The following is a 19,578-nucleotide window of genomic DNA, read 5'->3' as shown; positions in this document are numbered from 1 at the left end:
AAATGGTCTAAAACCCCCCAACCTATACCCGAAAATCCAACTACACACTTTAACTTCACGAGTGTCCTATTACCTCCCTGAACCTTTTATTTTTGATATTTTATAACCCTTAAACGCTCAACTTTTGTCATTACCAGATATACACATATGCTTGTATACACGCGCTAGGTGGGCCCATTTTCTTCAATTTATTTTCCTATTTATTTTAGATGCAGTAGACCCCACTTTTTTTTAACTTATTCGTTTAATTAGGTTAAAATTCTCAATTCCAAACATAACCAACAACATGTCTACTCTTCAATTGAATATCAACCTTTCTTCTTCTTCTTCTTCTTCTTCTACATTATTCTTAGCAAGTAATGCAAGTCACAGTGACCCAAGAATTGTTCTTTTCAAGATTACTTGCTCCGCCACCCAGATAATTTTAACAATGTCATTTATCATGTGATATAATCTTTTAAAAAATAATTAAAATTGATCTTTAAATGAAAAAATGGATCTGGCAAATTGGTATTTTCTAAATCAGTAAATCTTCAAGTTCAGATGTAATAGTGAAGGAGTTGGAGGAAGGTGAAAAAAATGGGTGTACATACGTTGTGGTTCTATATTTATGAATTGAAGAGGGAAATAACTTATTTTTGGGCATTGACATGGAGAAGAAATCTCAAGCTCTATAGCTAGATCTAGTTGACTTTGCAATTTTATATTTATGAGTGAGGAAAATAACTTTGAACCTTGAATCTAATAACGATTTTTTTTTAGAGAAGATTAGAAATTCTAAAGGTTCAAGATTTGAAATGGAAGTTACCATTGAAGCTTTGAAATGAAAGACAATCGTTCCCAAGCTTCAAGCTTTTTAAATGGCAGAAGAAAGGAAGAAGATGGAAGATTTGTGGGAGAAAAAAAGCTTAGAAATGCAAGTTGTAATTGAAAGCCTTAATTTTAGGTTGATTTGGACTTACATGTGGATTCCAAAATGCAGATAATGTGTTTTAGATATATCCTTATGCGCCTAAGGGAGGTGAGAACACCTCTTATGACAGGTCAGCGTTTAAGTGTGTAGAAAATAGAGAAATATGAAGTTCAGGGGTAATAGGACACTCGTGAAATTGGAGTGTGTAGTTGAGATTTCGGGTATAGATTAAAGGGGTTTTAAACCATTTTCTCTTTATCAAATATGAGAACTCGTCATAAAATTAATTTCGAGATTATTTATTCCTATTACTAATTTATAAACCATTTTTTGCTTTCCGCTTGACAACAAAAAAATATCAGGAGTGTTGTGTTTCCAATGGTTTTGTCGTGGTCTATAAAGTGGCAAAGCCACAGCAAAACAAATTGCTCAACATATTTTTGTTTAGCTGATGCAGCAGAGAGGTAGAATTAGTAATTGTAAATCAAGGTCCTTTTCTAGATCTCGTCTTGCTGTTGAAGGTTTTTAACCTCTTCAGCTGCTTCCATTTCAACCTTCTATCATGGCTGCCATTGCTCCAGGTAATCAATGTTCTCTAATAATAATGCGCGCTCTTCAACATGATATCAGAACAACTAAATGTCTCTATTACCAGAGTATCCATATCGGGTTCATCTGAACTAATACTTTTGATGAGGAACATAAAACTCAAATATAACACTATAACAAGTTCAATGCTAAGAACCTTGAATATTAAATTAATGCTGGATCCGCCTCTGTCTATGCACTCATCAACAAAAATAATGCTCTGTTTTCGCTACTGAAATAGTCATATCGTGCATAAAGGGAGTGTTGTGAATTGTAGCAAAGTTAATGTGTCACCTATCTAATTGTTATGTTTTTTTAGATGAGAGAGTGAACTATACAGTTAAACTTTTTGATTTTTCTGTTTTTGTTTATTTGATTTGGACATTTTAATGTGATGTGTGTAGGGGTAGGACAAGAGCGTGAGATTCAAAAGAGTTATTGGATGGAGCAAACTACTGAACTCAATTTGGAGGCAATGATGCTTGATTCTGCAGCATCTGATCTTGACAAAGAGGATAGGCCTGAGGTATATATATAATATATGCTTCTTTCTGTATAAATTGTTTCCTTGTTCCTTGTTAATGTTATAGTTGTTGGAAACACAGCGGAAGCATACTAGAATCTTTACTGCTTACATGAATAATAGATAATCAATATTGTTTATGCTATAACACATAAACTTGCTGAAATTTAATTCGATAAATACCTCTTGAAGGGTGAACAAATACTTTCAAGCGAATCCACAAGATAGACAGACTTTTAAGTGAATCTACAAGATAAACAGCAACTATGGTCTTCTACAGTGATGCCAAGTCACATCCGAACTCTCTCAATACTTGGGTGGACAAGTATGATTGAAAACTAATTCATCTAGGGCTAGAAGAATCCCTAATTATAGAGATTTCTTCACAGTCCAAAGAGGAGAACCAAACACACATTATTTTTCTTCAACCGAAAAATACACGCCCTCTCCCCTCTTCCCTTTAGAATTAGGATTCTGAGTTCTAGTTAAATATGGGCACGGGAGGGACCACATAATTAATTACCGAGGCTTCGTATTATGGAAATAATTCCAAATAATTAATTTGAATTATTCTTACCATAATAAATTACAAATCATTCTACTAGAAATTCGTAATTACACTTCTCTATTTATATTTTGTAATTCCCCATTAAACACTATGTAATTCCCTATGTTAAGATTTCAGATATTAATCAATAAATTAAATTACTGACGAATTTAACTTAATGATTAATTTTCTTTAGAGCACTACTTAACTTATTTCATGTGTTGGATTCATAAATCCACTTGCAATGTTTGACACGATGAAAACTTATAAGTGACTCAAAAAGACATATCAATCAATCTCTATAACGAGACATGTATTCCATCAACTAACTTATTATTTCACCAATATATATTATTATCATCCAACTTACCAGACATATTGACCCATCTCAGAATCTTACCTTTTAATAAATCAAAATGATAATTAATATATACAGATCATAATAGTTATATCAGGATTAAGAATATAAGTACATTTAATAGTTTAGAGAATATGTTTTGTCAGTCAGTCTAAAACAACTATCTCTACTCGGTCTCGTTCAATACATACAAAGTGCACTAACACAAGAAGTTAGAACTATACCATTCCCATAATCAAGATAAATTACCTATAATCTTGTGCTACAATCGTACCAATGGCATGTCCAATTTCCATCATAGATTGTGAACAAAAAACTTTATATTTATAAGAACCGATGATTTAATCCTCTGTGTATAAGCTAAAACTCTACACACTAAATTATCTACTATATAAGTAAATAGACATCATAAACAAATATATGATCTATTAAAATTGAGCAAATATTTATTCTATAATAAATATTATTTCTTAACACATGGTTAATAATATATATCCCAACAATAGTTTCAGACTTACTTAAATTGAGTGTGAAATTCTACTATATTATAAAAGGGAGTTTAGGCCTAAGTATAATATATAATATTCAAGATTGAGACTTTTCCCAATCTTTAATATTATATATTACACTTGTGGGACTTTTAAAAGGAAGTTTTTCTATTCTACTATATTATAAAAGAGAGTTTAGGCCCAAGTATAATATATAATATTCAAGATTGGGACTTTTCCCAATCTTGCATATTATATATTATACTTGTGGGACTTTTAAAAGGAAGTTTATATTATATTTATTATATAGTAGAACTTGGGCCCACAAGTATAATATAATAATGTTCAAGATTGGGAAAAGTCCCAATCTTGAATATTATATATTATACTTGGGCCTAAACTCCCTTTTATAATATAGTAGAATATCTCACAAATGGAAAAGTCTCAAGGAAGCAACATATATCATTGACATAATACATATATTGGACCCTAAACTTGGCTTCAAATTTCAACTTTGACCTCCAACTTTTCATAGTGCACAAACAAGCACTTTAACTATCCAACCTTTTAATAAATAAACACGCGATTTTTGGAGCCAAAGAGCGTGAAATGCAAATGCTTCCACGTGTATTAGTGAGCCACTCAATGGCTGCCAACTAATTAAATACTTTACATGTCCATTTTAGAACTAAAAAAAAAAAAAATTAATTAAGGGTAGAGTTGTCATTTCAGCATTTTTTTACTGTTGTGGGCCTTGAAAATTACTCCTAACTCGTGCAAAATACGTGCACATCACGCGTTTTGCCAGATAAGACACGCGTGTTTATTTATTAAAAGGTTGGATAGTTAAAGTGTCTGTTTGTGCACTATGAAAGTTGGAGGTCAAAGTTAAAATTTGAAGCCAAATTTAAGGTCCAATATATGTATTATGCCTATATCATTTACAAATGACTTAAAAAACTTTAAAATATTTAAAAGCTATATAATAAAATAGGTTGACTCTCAGAATTCTATCAGGCTCACATATATTGGGACAGAAAAAATAACACATATCATTTTAATATTACCAAAAAAGTATTATAAATAATAATAATTAACAACTTAAAATATCTGAAAGACATTTTAAAATGGTTAATTTTGTAATTTTATCCATATCACATAAATTAGGACAAGGTGACCAGTAATGTACATTATTTCAAAGTTACATAAAAATATTATAAATCACAATAATTAATAACTTCAAACATTTTTAAAAAAAATATGAAAATTTGGATGACTCTCCAAATTTTATTTGTGTCACATAAATTGAGACAACAAAAATAACATATATTGGGTCCATTTTAATTTATTTGTCTTTTTTTTATATATATTTAAAAATTGCGTAAAAATACTATAAATCATGATAATTGACAACATAAAATATGTTTTGAAAAAAAATACAAAAAATTCCACTGATTCTTGAAGTGAATTTATCGTAAAAATACTATAAATCATGATAATTGACAACATAAAATATTTCAAAAATGTTGTATGTGGGTAGTCTTATTATGCCTTAAATAACGTCAAAGAAAGTACATGTTTGTGATAAAAAAAACTTATTCCTTTATCCACGCAAACAATCGCTTCAAAAACTCGGTTATTAGCCTTAAAATATACAATTTATTATGCACGGGCAACATTATCTAGTCTTATTAATATACACCGGATTGGTGTCTTCCGTTTACCATATGTGTGGGGGTGCTGCTCTTGTGACCCCTTAGTATAGCAATTCTTTGTCCTCTCGAAAAAAGGGTAGTCCAGTGCCGTGGTGGAGCTAGAATTTTTAATAAGGGGTTCAAAATTTGAAGAAGTAAACCACGAACTAATCGAAGGGGTTCGACATCTACTGTATATACATAAAAAATAATGTTAATCATGTATAAATAATAATATTTTCCGCCGAAGAGGGTTCAGATGAACCCCCTAACTCTATGCTAGCTCTGCCCCTGGTCCGGTGCACTAAGCTTCTGCTATGCACGAAATCTAGAAAAGGCTGACCTACAAGGGTCTATTGTAAACAGTCTTATCCTGCATTTCTGCAAGAGGCAAGTGTTTGTCCTCTATATTAGGCACAAATCCTGGATCAAGATTGGCTATCTATTACTTTCTCATGCATGTTACTAGGGGACTTATTTTTCATTAGATTAAGGGTTGTAGAATACCGATGGTTAACTAAAGAAGAAGAAATAACACAAGGATTTAAGGAAGTTCTGTCAAGCCTATCCTCGAGGCAGAAGTAGAAATAGTTTTCCACTATGAAAAAGAAGAAACAGTACATCATCCTCAAGTACAATCCACTTTAAATATCCCAAGTGTTTCCTAAACCTACAGAGTTGGGATGAAAACATACTAGCAATTAGATTCAGGTCGTGTGACCGTGCTCAAGTTGAGCTTCAATAATTAGAAGAGTGGTTTTGATCCAAAACCAACTTACATTAACAAAGTTTTGTGGTTATGCGTGGTGATTTGTTATAAGTTTTTATTGATGTATTTCACTTACTACGACCTCTCTTTTGGAGGTTTAGAATCTTTGACTTAATTTTGTCCAAAAGGTTGTATTATCACATTTTATTATGGTTCATTTTGTGAATTCACAAGATTTGCCGTAAGAAAATGTATTGGCTAAATACACTCAAATATTGAGATTTGTCATGTACGTAGGTGCTTTCACTGCTCCCCTCATATGAAGGGAAATCCGTGTTGGAATTGGGTGCTGGCATTGGCCGTTTCACAGGGGACTTAGCCGAGAAGGCTGGGGAGCTTGTAGCAGTGGACTTTATTGAAGAAGTGATTAAGAAGGTTTGTGGCTTTTTTCCCTTTGGGACGTTTGATTATATGAACTGCTGAATGAGTTGGTTCTATGATTCACTTGTTGTTGCTTCATTTTACATAAATATGGTGACAAATCTAGTGAATAGGTTTTTATATACTTGCTTATCTATTTATTTGCTTCTTTGCAGAATAAAAGCATCAACGGGTGCCACAAGAATGTCAAGTTTGTGTGTGCTGATGTGACTTCACCAGATTTGACGTTTTTACCTGAATCGGTGGACTTGATATTTTCTAACTGGCTACTGATGTATCTTTCCGACGAAGAGGTAATGTTTTCCTGCTTCCTACATGAAAAGTTCAATAAGGTTCCTCACAGTACAAAATTTATGTCCAGTAAGTTATTTCTAAGCTCAAATCCAGGAGGCATGACATGATGCCTAGGCGGACTTCTGCTAATTAAATGCCTATCTTAATAAGAGGATTGTGTAAAAGTCATGGTTGAACTAAAGAAAGAAGTATGACAGACACACATTAAACTATGTCAATAACACAAGATATTTGAATTGACATGATTCATCAATATCTTTTTAGTATTATGTCTGATAACTTCTGTCATAGTGTCTGCATCTAACAGTGACATGCATATATGATCATCAAAATGCAGCCTCTCTTCCAGATCATGCTTGCGGTAGGAAAGCTGAAAAGTAAATAATGTTGTATAGGTTATACCAAAGTTTTTGGAACTGGAAAGTATCATCCCTTTAGTAAAAATTGGAGAATTTGAGTAAAAATTTTCCGAACAAGCCTACGTTCTAGAGTCATTAGGCAACTTCCCAAATGTAGATAGTAACATCTCTTATGGATGATGATTATGGTAAAAATGAATTTGTCTTGAATTTCTTATTTGACTGATTACTATTTAACATTTTAAACTACTTTTTTCCATTTTTCGCAGGTTCAGGACATTGCGGAGAGAATGGTCAAATGGTTGAAAGTTGGTGGCTATATATTTTTTAGAGAGACATGCTTCCATCAATCAGGAGACCACGAGGGAAAGAACAACCCAACTCACTATCGAGAGCCTAGATTTTATACAAAGGTCATTTAGAAAGTGTTATGATATTCTTTTTTTTTTGGGAGGGAAATCCTTGTTAAACAAATTTCTTTCTGCAAGTTTATAAAGAATTTCACAAAGTTTTAGCAGTATTCAAGTCATAAGTGCGTTGAGAGTTAATGAGTTACACTCAGTTACCAGTTTGTCTAGTCATGTTTTTATTCAAGTCCTTGCTTTATAACAGCATAAAAGATCCTCCAATATAGTCACATGCGTTTTCGTTGCTCAGCTTAAACTACTTGATTCTGTTGTTTGATTATCTTCTTCTTCGGATTGTAACTTAATGCAGGTTTTCCAAGAATGTAATTTAAAGGATGATGCTGGAAAATCATATGAACTTTCTCTTATCGGTTATAAGTGCATTGAAACTTATGTAAGAAACAAAAAGAATCAAAATGAGGTATGACTTTGCCATCATCACTACTATTCTGTTAGTTACTATTCACCTGACGTTAAAATCAATGTGTTCTTGCTGCTTGCAACTTGCAGATTTGCTGGATATGGCAGAAGGTTCGTTCCGAGGATGACAGGGGATTCCAGCATTTCTTGGACACTGTCCAGTACAAGTCTAATGGTATACTGAGATATGAACGTGTGTTCGGGGCAGGCTTTGTCAGCACAGGAGGAATTGGTATGCCTCTTGGATTATCACTTCATGCAATAAACTATAGGATCTTTAGTTTGTTTCTCTGGATTTTCACTGTGGTTAGGGCTTGTGCACATGTTTCTTCGAACATTTCTGTTTGCGAGTTTTATTCTTTCTTTCCAAAAACAATAAGTAATTTAGTACAGAATTAAACTGATATTCGGTTATTCTGTATTTGTTCTTGAACAGACACCACCAAAGAATTCGTTGCCATGATGGATCTTCAGCCTGGCGAAAAAGTCCTTGATGTTGGCTGTGGCATCGGTGGAGGTGACTTTTACATGGCTGAGAAGTATGATGTTCATGTTGTCGGCATTGATCTTTCAGTTAACATGATCACATTGGCTTTTGAACGTACTATTGGTCTCAAATGCGCGGTTGAATTTGAGGTTGCTGATTGCACAGTGAAAACATATCCTGAAGAATCATTCGATGTGATATACAGCCGTGACACTATCCTGCACATCCAGGTAATTAGCAGTCTCTCATTTCATTTTCTTGGTTATTCTGCAGTCACAATTCTTCCTTGTCCTAATGGTTGAATAATTATTGAGTGTTTGCAGGATAAGCCTGCATTATTCAGATCTTTCTATAAGTGGCTGAAGCCTGGAGGCAGAGTCCTCATAAGTGATTACTGCAAAAAGGCAGGACCAGCATCCGAAGACTTTGCAGCGTATATCAAACAAAGAGGTTACGATTTACACGATGTTGAAGCATATGGACAGGTATACATTTATCACATACAATGAATGTGTCCCAATCCTCTTTCTTTGCTAGTCTTTTTTTCGCATGACAATGCTACTTCATAATTTCACATCACAGATGCTCAGAGATGCTGGTTTTAATGAACTTATTGCTGAGGATCGAACTGAGCAGGTATGTAGTTATCTTTTTTACATCACATTTGAACTTAAAACTCGTATTCTTTCACGTGCTTAATTTGCTTGGAAGACAGTGATGATATGAACCTAAAATGTCTATTACTTGCCTTGCAGTTCATGAAAGTTCTCCAGAAAGAATTGGATATTGTGGAGAATGAAAGAGAGTCATTTATCCAAGAATTTTCTGAAGTGAGTGCATTATTGTCATATAAGTATAATTGAAATGTCTAATTAGAAATTTCATCTCATTTTGTTTCTGATATTTGTGTATACAGCAAGACTACAATGATATAGTTGGAGGTTGGAAGGCCAAGCTAGTTAGAAGTTCATCTGGTGAGCAGAGATGGGGTTTGTTCTTTGCCAAGAAAAATTGATTTGTCTCATTGTGTGTTGTTTCATTGAAGATAATAAAAATGATTTAATTTAGATGTCGTAATGATTCAACCTCTACCCTTGTAGGATTATACTGAATTTGTTGTTGTTGTAATGATTCCTTTAATGTAATCTGTGAGTTAGTTAAGATCATGTTAACAATAAAAGTTTGCCATAAAAATTTAACAACCTTAGCAATTTAATTTTCATATATTTGATTGTGTAAATTTTTCTTATATTATTAGTGTTTTAATTTGTTATAACAAGTAGCCTATCTAATTTTCTAGGTTATTTGACAATGTAAAATTCTTTTTACAAATGCTAAAAGCTCAAATCCAAGAACTTTTAATTTTTTGATAAACAATATATCACTTTCCTCTTGATTAACATCATCGATACAAGTGATATTTGGAGTGAAAAATAAACATACTAAAAATTAACATATATATCAGCAAAATGGAAGTATTAGAGGTTAATAATATACTATGAGCCTTTTCCAGTACAATTCTTTTTGTTTTCTGCCCGATATCCGGAACTTACACTGGAATGTGATTAAATCCAATTCGTGCTGAGAAGTCCCACATTGGAGGGTAAAGTGTTTTCTTACAAAAATGACTCCATAGACCGTATCCAAAAAGACTCAAACCCAAAATATCTAATCATAATAGCCTAGGTTGTGTTAAAACTTGAAATTTTAAATCCATTTGTTATATTCTAGGTCCAATAATCTATTTTAATTTAAAAATTAATTGCAGAAATAAAAAAAATCCACGATAAAGTGTTCAGATATTTTAATCAAATGTCTAGTAACATAATCAAATCGGATGATCATAATCTATGTCCTCTATCACGATCTTTATAAAGAAAATAATAATTTATTTCCTCTATCAATACTATATGCTTCTTAAATATTTTTCTGCACGCTCAAAACTAAACATTTAAAATATGAACAACGAAAAATTGAGTAAATCAAGATTATGAATGAGTCTAACTATAATATAATGAAATTTATTGAAGTATTAGGTTGTGTTCCTCCACTAATTATATACTCCCTCCGTCCCTTTTTAGTTGTCCACTTTAGAAATGACACACAGATTAAGACAACAATGATTAGCACAGTGAAGTTACAATTTTACCCTTATGACAACTTTTCACTTCAAAATTACAACCACTTATTTGAATTAAAGTGAAATAAATTGGAGGGAAACAACATACACTTTTACAATTTTCAAGAAATGTAAATAAGGGTATAATAGGAAAAAATTTGTTGTCCTTTCTTGATTTGTCAAAATGGACAACTAAATAGGGACAACTAAAAAAGAAAATATGGACAAGTAAATAGGGACGGAGGGAGTAGAAGAGTTCAGATGAAGTAAGATATTTTCTCTAGTACATAGTTGATGATTTATTATTTATTGCAGACAAGTCAGACTAATAATATGAGACATAGTACTGTATCAATAAATTATGCAATTATGGAGTCGTCAGAAGTTTAGTCGGTTTCGTCAACTCTTTTAGCTAAAAAAGGCCGCAACACGTCCTACACACGCCTCACTCCGTACACGCGGCTCACTCACTTCCAACTTGTCACATAGCCCCCACCTCCCTCTCCCATCGATATATTCGGTGTAATTTCACGAATAGTTTTAAACAACATAAGATATACAATTAGGAGCGGTTCAACGTAGTTGGGGGTTTAAAGCGAAATTTCAATTTGAGGTTTAAAATATAAACAAACTTTGTATACACATTTAATCAAATTTTATTTCTATTAGTAATAAGTTAACAAATATTGAATAAAAATAAGAGTTAGAACCATAGAATTTCATGAAGTTGATGACTTGTTATATCCCATTTTAATATACTTGTTGTAATGCTTCAAGCTAAAATTTAAAAATAAAATAAAAAAGAACTTATAGTTTACTTTGTTCAACACCTTTTAGTTTTCATTATTAATTTTTATTTTTAACAAAGTACAAAAAATGTTAAAATGGGTAAAACAATATATTTTTAAAATATTATACTTTTAATCATAAATAATCAATTTTTTCTATAAAATTTTTAACACATAATTTATTCTAGATAAATATTTTAGGACCTCCAAAATTTGGGGGCCTAAGGCATAAGCCTTATTTTACAAAGCATAGAGCCTCCCCTGTATACAATAATTTTAACAGCATAAGAAGCCAATGAGTCATTCATCCTTCAAAGTTCACTGTCGATTTGGAAGTTGGTCATCCAGACCTAGGATCGATTTTCATCAATGCCTTCTGAATTGAGGCTTGCTTAGTATTGTTTATAGCTATTATGTGATTTGCAGACTATTATGTAAATAGTGAAGGATTTATCCGTTGCGTTAAGTGTATTTATTTTTCTTTTTAATTCACAAACTTTACTCTCCGTTTCCAATAATCAATTACTCTCTTAATGACAAATACAAAATCATTTACTATTTTACTCCATTTTGATTTACGTTAACANTTAAGACAACAATGATTAGCACAGTGAAGTTACAATTTTACCCTTATGACAACTTTTCACTTCAAAATTACAACCACTTATTTGAATTAAAGTGAAATAAATTGGAGGGAAACAACATACACTTTTACAATTTTCAAGAAATGTAAATAAGGGTATAATAGGAAAAAATTTGTTGTCCTTTCTTGATTTGTCAAAATGGACAACTAAATAGGGACAACTAAAAAAGAAAATATGGACAAGTAAATAGGGACGGAGGGAGTAGAAGAGTTCAGATGAAGTAAGATATTTTCTCTAGTACATAGTTGATGATTTATTATTTATTGCAGACAAGTCAGACTAATAATATGAGACATAGTACTGTATCAATAAATTATGCAATTATGGAGTCGTCAGAAGTTTAGTCGGTTTCGTCAACTCTTTTAGCTAAAAAGGGCCGCAACACGTCCTACACACGCCTCACTCCGTACACGCGGCTCACTCGCTTCCAACTTGTCACATAGCCCCCACCTCCCTCGCCCATCGATATATTCGGTGTAATTTCACAAATAAATTTAAATAACATAAGATATACAATAATTTGAACAGCATAAGATTTGAACAGCATAAGAAGCCAATAAGTCGTATTCATCCTTCGAAGTTCACTGTCGGTCTAGGATCAATTTTCGTTAATGTGTTTTGAGTCGAAACTTACTTAGTATTATTTATAGCTATTATGTGATTTGCAGGCTATTACGTAAATAGTGGAAGATTTATCCATTGCGTTAAGTGTATCTTACTTTTCTTTTTATTTCACAAACTTTACTCTCCATTTCCAATAATCAATTACTCTCTTAATGACCAATACAAAATCATTTACTATTTTACTCCATTTTGATTTACATTAACAAAAACCGAAAAGATACTCCCCCCTCCTCCATTTATTTGATAATTCGTTTTTCAAAAAAATTGTGACATTCATTTATATATAATCACTAAATTTCAACTAAGAATCTTCAGGACAAAAGTTATTTTATGGAAATTTAACAGCATCATAAATAATACATATAATTACTTGACCTGAGCTATCCGTAAGTTTCATATATTAAAAAACAAATACTTTAGCACTTTGACGTAACTTTAATATCTGCTCATACTTAAACTAAAGATATTACTTTAAAAAGATGAATTATATTTTAAAAAAAACAAATTCAAATGAAACAGACAAATACTACCGACTCATATAATTGAACTTAACTAAATTTGTGTTTTTTTCTATTTAATTTCTCATTGGGTACTCCATACCGTCAACTCAACTCAATTTGAATTTGCATGAAAAAAACGTCATATAATGTGTGTTAAGGTAATCTTATATGAGATTCAAATTCAAAATGTTTAAAATAATAACATATTTAATGATTTCATAAATGAATCTGATTATTCCTTATAAGATACATGTAGATTTTATTTTAATTTTTATTATGCTTTGAATCTCAAAATTTGAAATGTGGCTCATAAATTGAGATAGAGGGCAAGGTAAATTTGTGTTGGGATGTACTAATATTATCATAGTAGGATTAATATTTTAATGTAAACACTTAAAATAAAAATAATAATTTAAAATGACAAATTAAATCCGTTGGGTTCAACTGGTCACGAGTAATCAGCTCTCTATCTCTAACCCTGCACCTCTCATTCTCTCTCTATATAACTCCCTATATAAATCTCCCTCCATTTCTATAACGTATTTTCTCCATTTTTCTTATACACAATATATCGGAAAAAATGGCTACCGAAGGTTCCAAGCCCAGCGTTTACCTTCAAGACATGGAAGAAGTGAAAAAAGTATTTGCACGCTTCGACGCCAACGGCGACGGAATGATCTCCGGCGACGAACTTTCCGGCGTACTCAAAGCCCTAGGATCCGACACTTCGCCGGAGGAAGTTGCACGTATGATGGCAGAAATCGATACCGACAAGGACGGTTGCATTAACATAGATGAATTTGCAGATTTTTGCAAAAACGACGATTCCGTCGACGGCGGCGCTAAGGAACTGAAGGAGGCGTTTGATCTTTACGATCAGGACCATAACGGAAGGATTTCTGCTACGGAGCTTCATCAGATCCTGAACCGTTTGGGCCAGAATTGTACAATTCAGGATTGTACCAGAATGATCACGTCCGTTGATGCCAACGGTGACGGTTACGTTTGCTTTGAAGAGTTTAAGAAGATGATGGGTAATAAATAAACCATTTTCTCTTTGTTGTAACTTTTTCAGTAAAGCGGCTGATAACGGTGAGGTACACCGGATATTCGTGCGTCCTGCTGTAGTGTATAACTTTGTGGTCTAATAAATAGCAAGACCTTAGCTTTCGATCGGCTTTATTCCGCATGTACTACTATCCTGTTTGTCTCAATTTATGTAATTATTTCTATTTTTGAGTATTAATTTATGTTAATTTAAATAATAAGATTATATAAAGAATGATATAAGATCGGTGAGCATGCTTTTAATGAAAAATTCATACGAAGAAAAGTGTTCCTATAAAGAATTAGAACTCAAATTTAGAATTTTTAATTAATAAAGGAATAACTTTATTAGCTCTACCATATCCTGTCATAAAAAGTGATAGTTCCCACAAAACAAAAATTTGTGTTCAAAAAATTTGATGTAAAGGCCATTTTCACAAGTATATCTGCCACAACGAATTTGCCTCTCTGAAAGATCACTTACCTTCAATACCGCTAAAAGTCACCAACAAAATTTTCAATGGAAGAATCGTTCCATTTTATTTAAGTTTTACATAAAGTTATTGAATAATTCTTTTACAATAAAAAGTCGTTAGACTTTGATCAAGTGTCATATAATCTCTTTCATTATTTTTTTCCAAATAAGTTCTTGTGATAGCAGGCAAAAATGAATGACTTTTTGCTTACAAACCTTTTTTATGAATTTTTGTGATACTTCAATAAAAATAATTGAGTTTTTTTTCTACAAAAGATATTTTAGTAAATTTAGTGCAATAAAATAAATTCCAAGAACTAACTCCAGTCTTATATATGGAATCTTTACACAATAAGATGAATCTTAAGTAAATATTGCAATAAATAATAATCGGTAATTTCAAGAAATTCTTATTTGATAATAATTTACTATAATTTGTTAAATTATGCAAGAAAAGCTTTAAATCGACGAAACATTCACCAACTCACCAAGCAAAAAAAGAAAATAATTCCGTCTCAATTTAACTATCGTTTTAGCTCCAAATAATTATACTAAAATAATCATCACTTTAGGAATTAAAATTGATAATTATTTTTAATTATAACCTTAAAATTACAAAAGTATTTGCCTTTTTTTAATAGAAAGCAACTTAAAAAACAGTTAAAATAAGACGAAAGGAGTAACACATACTAATTGTTAATTAGTTTGTTACCTTTACACGTACTAAACTTCCTTATTTGCACTTTCCAATTAGTACTAATTCCTTATATATATATATATGTTGTCCATTTATTTCCTTATTCATACTTTCCTTCTTATTTATGCGTTTAATACATAAAAATTATGCTCTATAAATACTCCTCAAAATCTCAGCTCTCAACAAAATAGTAAACATGTCAGACATAGAAGATGGAGGTTGTTGTATCAATTTTTCAGAATGTCTTTACATCATCTTTTATGCGTTGATCGAAATATTTGTCATCAGTTTCATGTTTTACGTTGCATTCATCAAACCACTTGCTTGTTTACCGCATAAGTTCGATATATTCATCAAAATTTCTGCAATTGCACTCTCTATCAGATTCGTGCTCAGTTTCATTTATCGATTCTGCTGGTGCTGCAGAAGAGGACATTAATTATGAAGACATCTAGAAGATTATTTTTAAGTTAACTTTACTTTTTATTTTTATTTTTTTGGTTATAAGTTTTAGCAGATTTATAATTCATTTATTGCTCTGTTTTATTTAGCATTCAAATTATGGAATAATTACAATTAGTTTCAGAGTTTTGTAAACATGTTGATTTTTTTTTTTCCAATCAAGTCATATACTCCCTCTGTCCACTTTTAATTGTCATGTTGTGCTTTTTGAAAGTTAATCTGACTAATTTTCAAAAATCACATTAATTCAATATTTTAAACAAAAAAAATTTACATATTCAAAAATTATAGGAAAAGTACTATAAATTCCATTTATTTTTTTTTGCATATCAATATGATGAAAAAAATATATCGTAAAATATTAGTCAAAAGTTATTATCGTTTAACTTTAAAAAAAGAAACTATGTCAATTAAAAGTGGATGGATACAGTAATAAGTAGTATTTTTAATTTGTGAATTATTAAACGCATAATTAATGTTGGAAAAACAATAATAGTATCTCAACTATATTACTTATATCATCTCTTAATATTCTTGCATTTAATTGCCTTTATGGCTTTCTTTATGAGAACTTTTGGCCTTTATTATCCCTTTCTTGAATAGCCTATGTTTGACCATTTTTCTAACATAATGTCAAAACGATAATATTTCCAATTGTAACAGATTTCGTTACTTGGACATTATTCCTCTTAATTTTGTTAATAGTCCATTATTCGTTGGAGCTCTTTGACCATATAATGGTATATAATTCATCTACAAATACTCAAAAGTTTTTCTTGTGTAGAAAAGATATTAAAAATACATAAATTTATCCTCCTTTATAATGATAATTTTCATTTTTATCGATTTTTTGTCGGTTTATGTGCTCCTAATTTCTATACCGAATAAATTATCTTTTAAGTAGAGTTTCCCTACAATTTTGTGACTGAATATTTTCCCTAAGATTTCCAATGGTTAAGGACCAAAAAGTAGAGCCAGCAACAATTATATTCCTTGTTCACGTGTTTAATAATTCACTAGTTTAGAGTACTGGATATGTGTTTCACGTCAATCAATAAAACTATATATTCCATTACATTGCCAAAGTATAGTATTAGATAAATTACACATACTATATAGTATAGAAGATAAATTACAAAATTATTTTTTAATTTATTGCTTTTAAACTAATTAATTGTTAGTATAAACTATAGGAGGCGTGAGTCCTAAAATATAGAGGTTTTGTTTAATAAATTGAATCCGAATTTGTATAGGAATCCATTATTGCTACAACTATAAAATATGACCCTTTTAATTCTTAAAAATTCTTCCTAACAAAGGCGACTCTGTATCTAATCTTAGTTATCAACAATTAATAATTAGGTATGGCAGGGCGTCTTCAAGCATGCCTTAGCTTCGTCGAATTTTTTATTAAACTGTTTCTGTTCAGATTTATTTTATACCGTTCATTCAAACCGCCAACTTGTTTACTCTTCAAAATTATTATAGTTACACTGAGTGTGTGTCCTTGACTTAATCTTATATTTGCATAGCTTCAAGAATCAACAATTGGAAATCCATAGAGAAGATTAGTGATGTTACTTTTAACTTCTTCTTCTTTTTGATTAATTAATTTTCTTTAATATTTTTGAAAAGTTACTATCTAAAAAGTTTTTTGACCCAAATTATTTCCCTATACCATAGGACCTATTCATACCTTGAGAGAATCAAATCGTTGCTTCATGTTTTTAATATAGTACTAGTTAGTGTGCGTGCAAAACACGTGTGTCTTACCTCAATCAATAAAATTATATCAAACAAAATTATTTAAAAAATAGTATCAATAAATTAAAGACTTACCTATACATCAATCAAATTAATATCATAGAAAGATTTATTTATAAATATTTTATAAATAGTTTACCATTTTTATAAACTCAATAAGCGGGAACATAACTTTTAAAATATAATACTATAAATTATTTGCATATACAATTTCAGAGAAATTCTTTGAAGTTTGACCTCACAACACTAACCTCCCACATAATTTATAATATTAAGCTTAGCTCCCTTATTTTTATTAGTAATTTTTTAACTCATCTTTGATTTGTAATCTGTTGGATCAAGAATTCGAGATAGCAATGAATTTAAGAAATAAGCCTTAATAAAGATTAACAAAAATATTAAGTTGATAAAGAGTTTACAATATTTAATTTGGTATGATGATAACATGAATTATATAGTAAGGATTCATGTTTATTAACATCAATATTAATTGAATCCGAATTTGTATAGGAATCCATTATTGCTACAACTATAAAATATGGCCCTTTAAAGTCTTAAGCGCTCTCTAACAAAAACGATTATGTATCCAAACTCAGTTGTCAACTATTAATACTTAGGTATGACAGTTAGTATTGATGCATTTGGAATTATTGATTGTTCGTTACTATTTTGGAAATTTGCAAGCTCAAAGATTAGATCAAGTATTCAACATCCATGGAGATTGGAGAAGATTAGTCAAGTTATTTATAACTCTTTTTTTTCTTATGATTTTAGTAGGTTTAATTTGAATTTTTATCTAGTAGCTTGTGTGAGATTTTTTTATTTTTTTTTGAGGTATTCTGGATTACTTACGTACGCATACGTAAAATTTGGAGTTTCTACGGATAATATTTACTGAAATATTTATATAAAAAATTATTATATTTATGTTATGTATTTAAATATAAAATTATTTTATTTAATCATAATTAATTAATATGTATTTTACTTCATTAAATCACTAAAATATAATCAATTATATTGGTTAATAATTAAACACATCCAGCAGATAACTTTATATACTTCAGCTAGTCATAGAAACAAAACATATACATATAAAATTATTAAGCACGCTATATCAATAAGAACAATTTTTTTAAAAAAAATAGCATCTATTCATTTAAGACAAAAAAGTGTAATACTCACTATCGCATATTTGTATTGATACACATTTTGATACGTGAAAACACATTCTAAATAATAATAACTCACTATCAGATATTGGTATTGATACGTAAAAACACATTCTAGATAATACGGTATTGATACGTGAAAACACATTCTAAATAATAAGGTAAAAAAAAAAAACATTGCTACATGATTTATGAGCATAAAAGAAAACTGTTATCTAGCTTTACATTATGTGTAGCATATATAAATTAAATTTTAGGAATAGCAAACATAAAAATCATATTAACGCTCTATAGCTACATGCTATTATGGAGCATCTGATTTGTATAAATAGCATCTGATTTGTATAAATCGCATCTGATTTGTATAAATCAAGCGTCTATGTCTATGAAAATTGTGTGTGTATATGTGTGTGTTCTTTGTGTTAGGCTAGAGTGGTGAGCGAGATTAGGAGAGAGGCCAGAGAGTGGTGAGAGGTGACTTGTATATGTATATCGGTTAGATAATTGTATATATGTAACTATTATTGTGTATGAATCAATGATTGTGTTTGTACATTTGCATAAAATTCAAATTTATATATAATTGAATCGAGTTAAAATATTGGTATTTGTATATCAAATCTCTCTTTCACTTTATACAAACACAATTGTACATTGTATTTGCATAATTTGTATTTGTATAAAGCAAGAGAGAGAAAAGAGAACTAGGTGAAAATTTGTATTAGTATAATTATAAGTGTATAGTATTTGAATATAAAGTCTCTCTCGCTACGAATTAAAATTAAATGAAACTGTAACTATAACATTTATTTTGAATTAATAGTTTGTTATATTGCACAATTTTATATAAATTGATATATTTATGTTATATTTAACTTTTTCATCCAACTTAATTTCTGTAAATATAATATCACATTAGAAAATAATAATGAAGAACATGTTTTTTTTTAAAAAAATAATTAAAAAACGATAGAATATAAAATAAAACATTATTATTTTGCTATCTTTTTTCGGATCTTTTCTAATAACAAAAAAATAACTTGAGAATATAATAAAAT

The 19,578-nt window shown here is 30.4% G+C and overlaps 2 protein-coding genes across 3 annotated transcripts; both read left to right on the top strand.

The window, feature by feature from the left end:
* Positions 1 to 1,261: 1,261 nt before the first annotated feature.
* Positions 1,262 to 9,422, top strand: LOC125874631 (phosphoethanolamine N-methyltransferase-like). Of its 2 annotated transcripts, none has more exons than XM_049555597.1 (12): positions 1,262 to 1,494; positions 1,906 to 2,027; positions 6,118 to 6,255; positions 6,417 to 6,554; positions 7,184 to 7,327; positions 7,632 to 7,742; positions 7,832 to 7,973; positions 8,178 to 8,458; positions 8,552 to 8,713; positions 8,811 to 8,864; positions 8,984 to 9,058; positions 9,145 to 9,422. In XM_049555597.1, the coding sequence occupies exons 1-12, from the start codon at positions 1,476 to 1,478 to the stop codon at positions 9,241 to 9,243; spliced, it is 1,485 nt and encodes a 494-aa protein (XP_049411554.1). In that variant the 5' UTR covers positions 1,262 to 1,475; the 3' UTR covers positions 9,244 to 9,422. The 2 variants fall into 2 exon arrangements, with proteins under 2 accessions (XP_049411554.1, XP_049411555.1); XM_049555598.1 differs by having other exon boundaries at positions 1,295 to 1,494; positions 1,912 to 2,027; positions 9,145 to 9,317.
* Positions 9,423 to 13,359: 3,937 nt separating this feature from the next.
* LOC125874969 (calcium-binding allergen Ole e 8-like) lies at positions 13,360 to 14,202 on the top strand. Its single transcript, XM_049556016.1, has one exon. It carries the CDS (start codon positions 13,484 to 13,486, stop codon positions 13,946 to 13,948), a length of 465 nt encoding a protein of 154 aa, XP_049411973.1. The 5' UTR covers positions 13,360 to 13,483; the 3' UTR covers positions 13,949 to 14,202.
* Positions 14,203 to 19,578: the final 5,376 nt, after the last annotated feature.

This window comes from Solanum stenotomum, chromosome 8, assembly GCF_019186545.1.
Source record: "Solanum stenotomum isolate F172 chromosome 8, ASM1918654v1, whole genome shotgun sequence".
Classification (NCBI taxonomy): Eukaryota; Viridiplantae; Streptophyta; class Magnoliopsida; order Solanales; family Solanaceae; genus Solanum; species Solanum stenotomum.
The sequence above is the reverse complement of the archived record's forward strand: the minus strand, read 5'-3'. Positions and strand labels throughout refer to the sequence as shown.

Excerpts from the sequence above, each read along its gene's own strand:
- LOC125874631 (XM_049555597.1), top strand. Across the intron at positions 6,256-6,416 it reads TTGAAGAAGTGATTAAGAAG|AATAAAAGCATCAACGGGTG; the intron begins GTTTGTGGCTTT and ends GCTTCTTTGCAG. Across the intron at positions 6,555-7,183 it reads TGTATCTTTCCGACGAAGAG|GTTCAGGACATTGCGGAGAG; the intron begins GTAATGTTTTCC and ends CATTTTTCGCAG.
- LOC125874969 (XM_049556016.1), top strand. The coding sequence starts at position 13,484 with ATGGCTACCGAAGGTTCCAAGCCCAGCGTTTACCTTCAAGACATGGAA.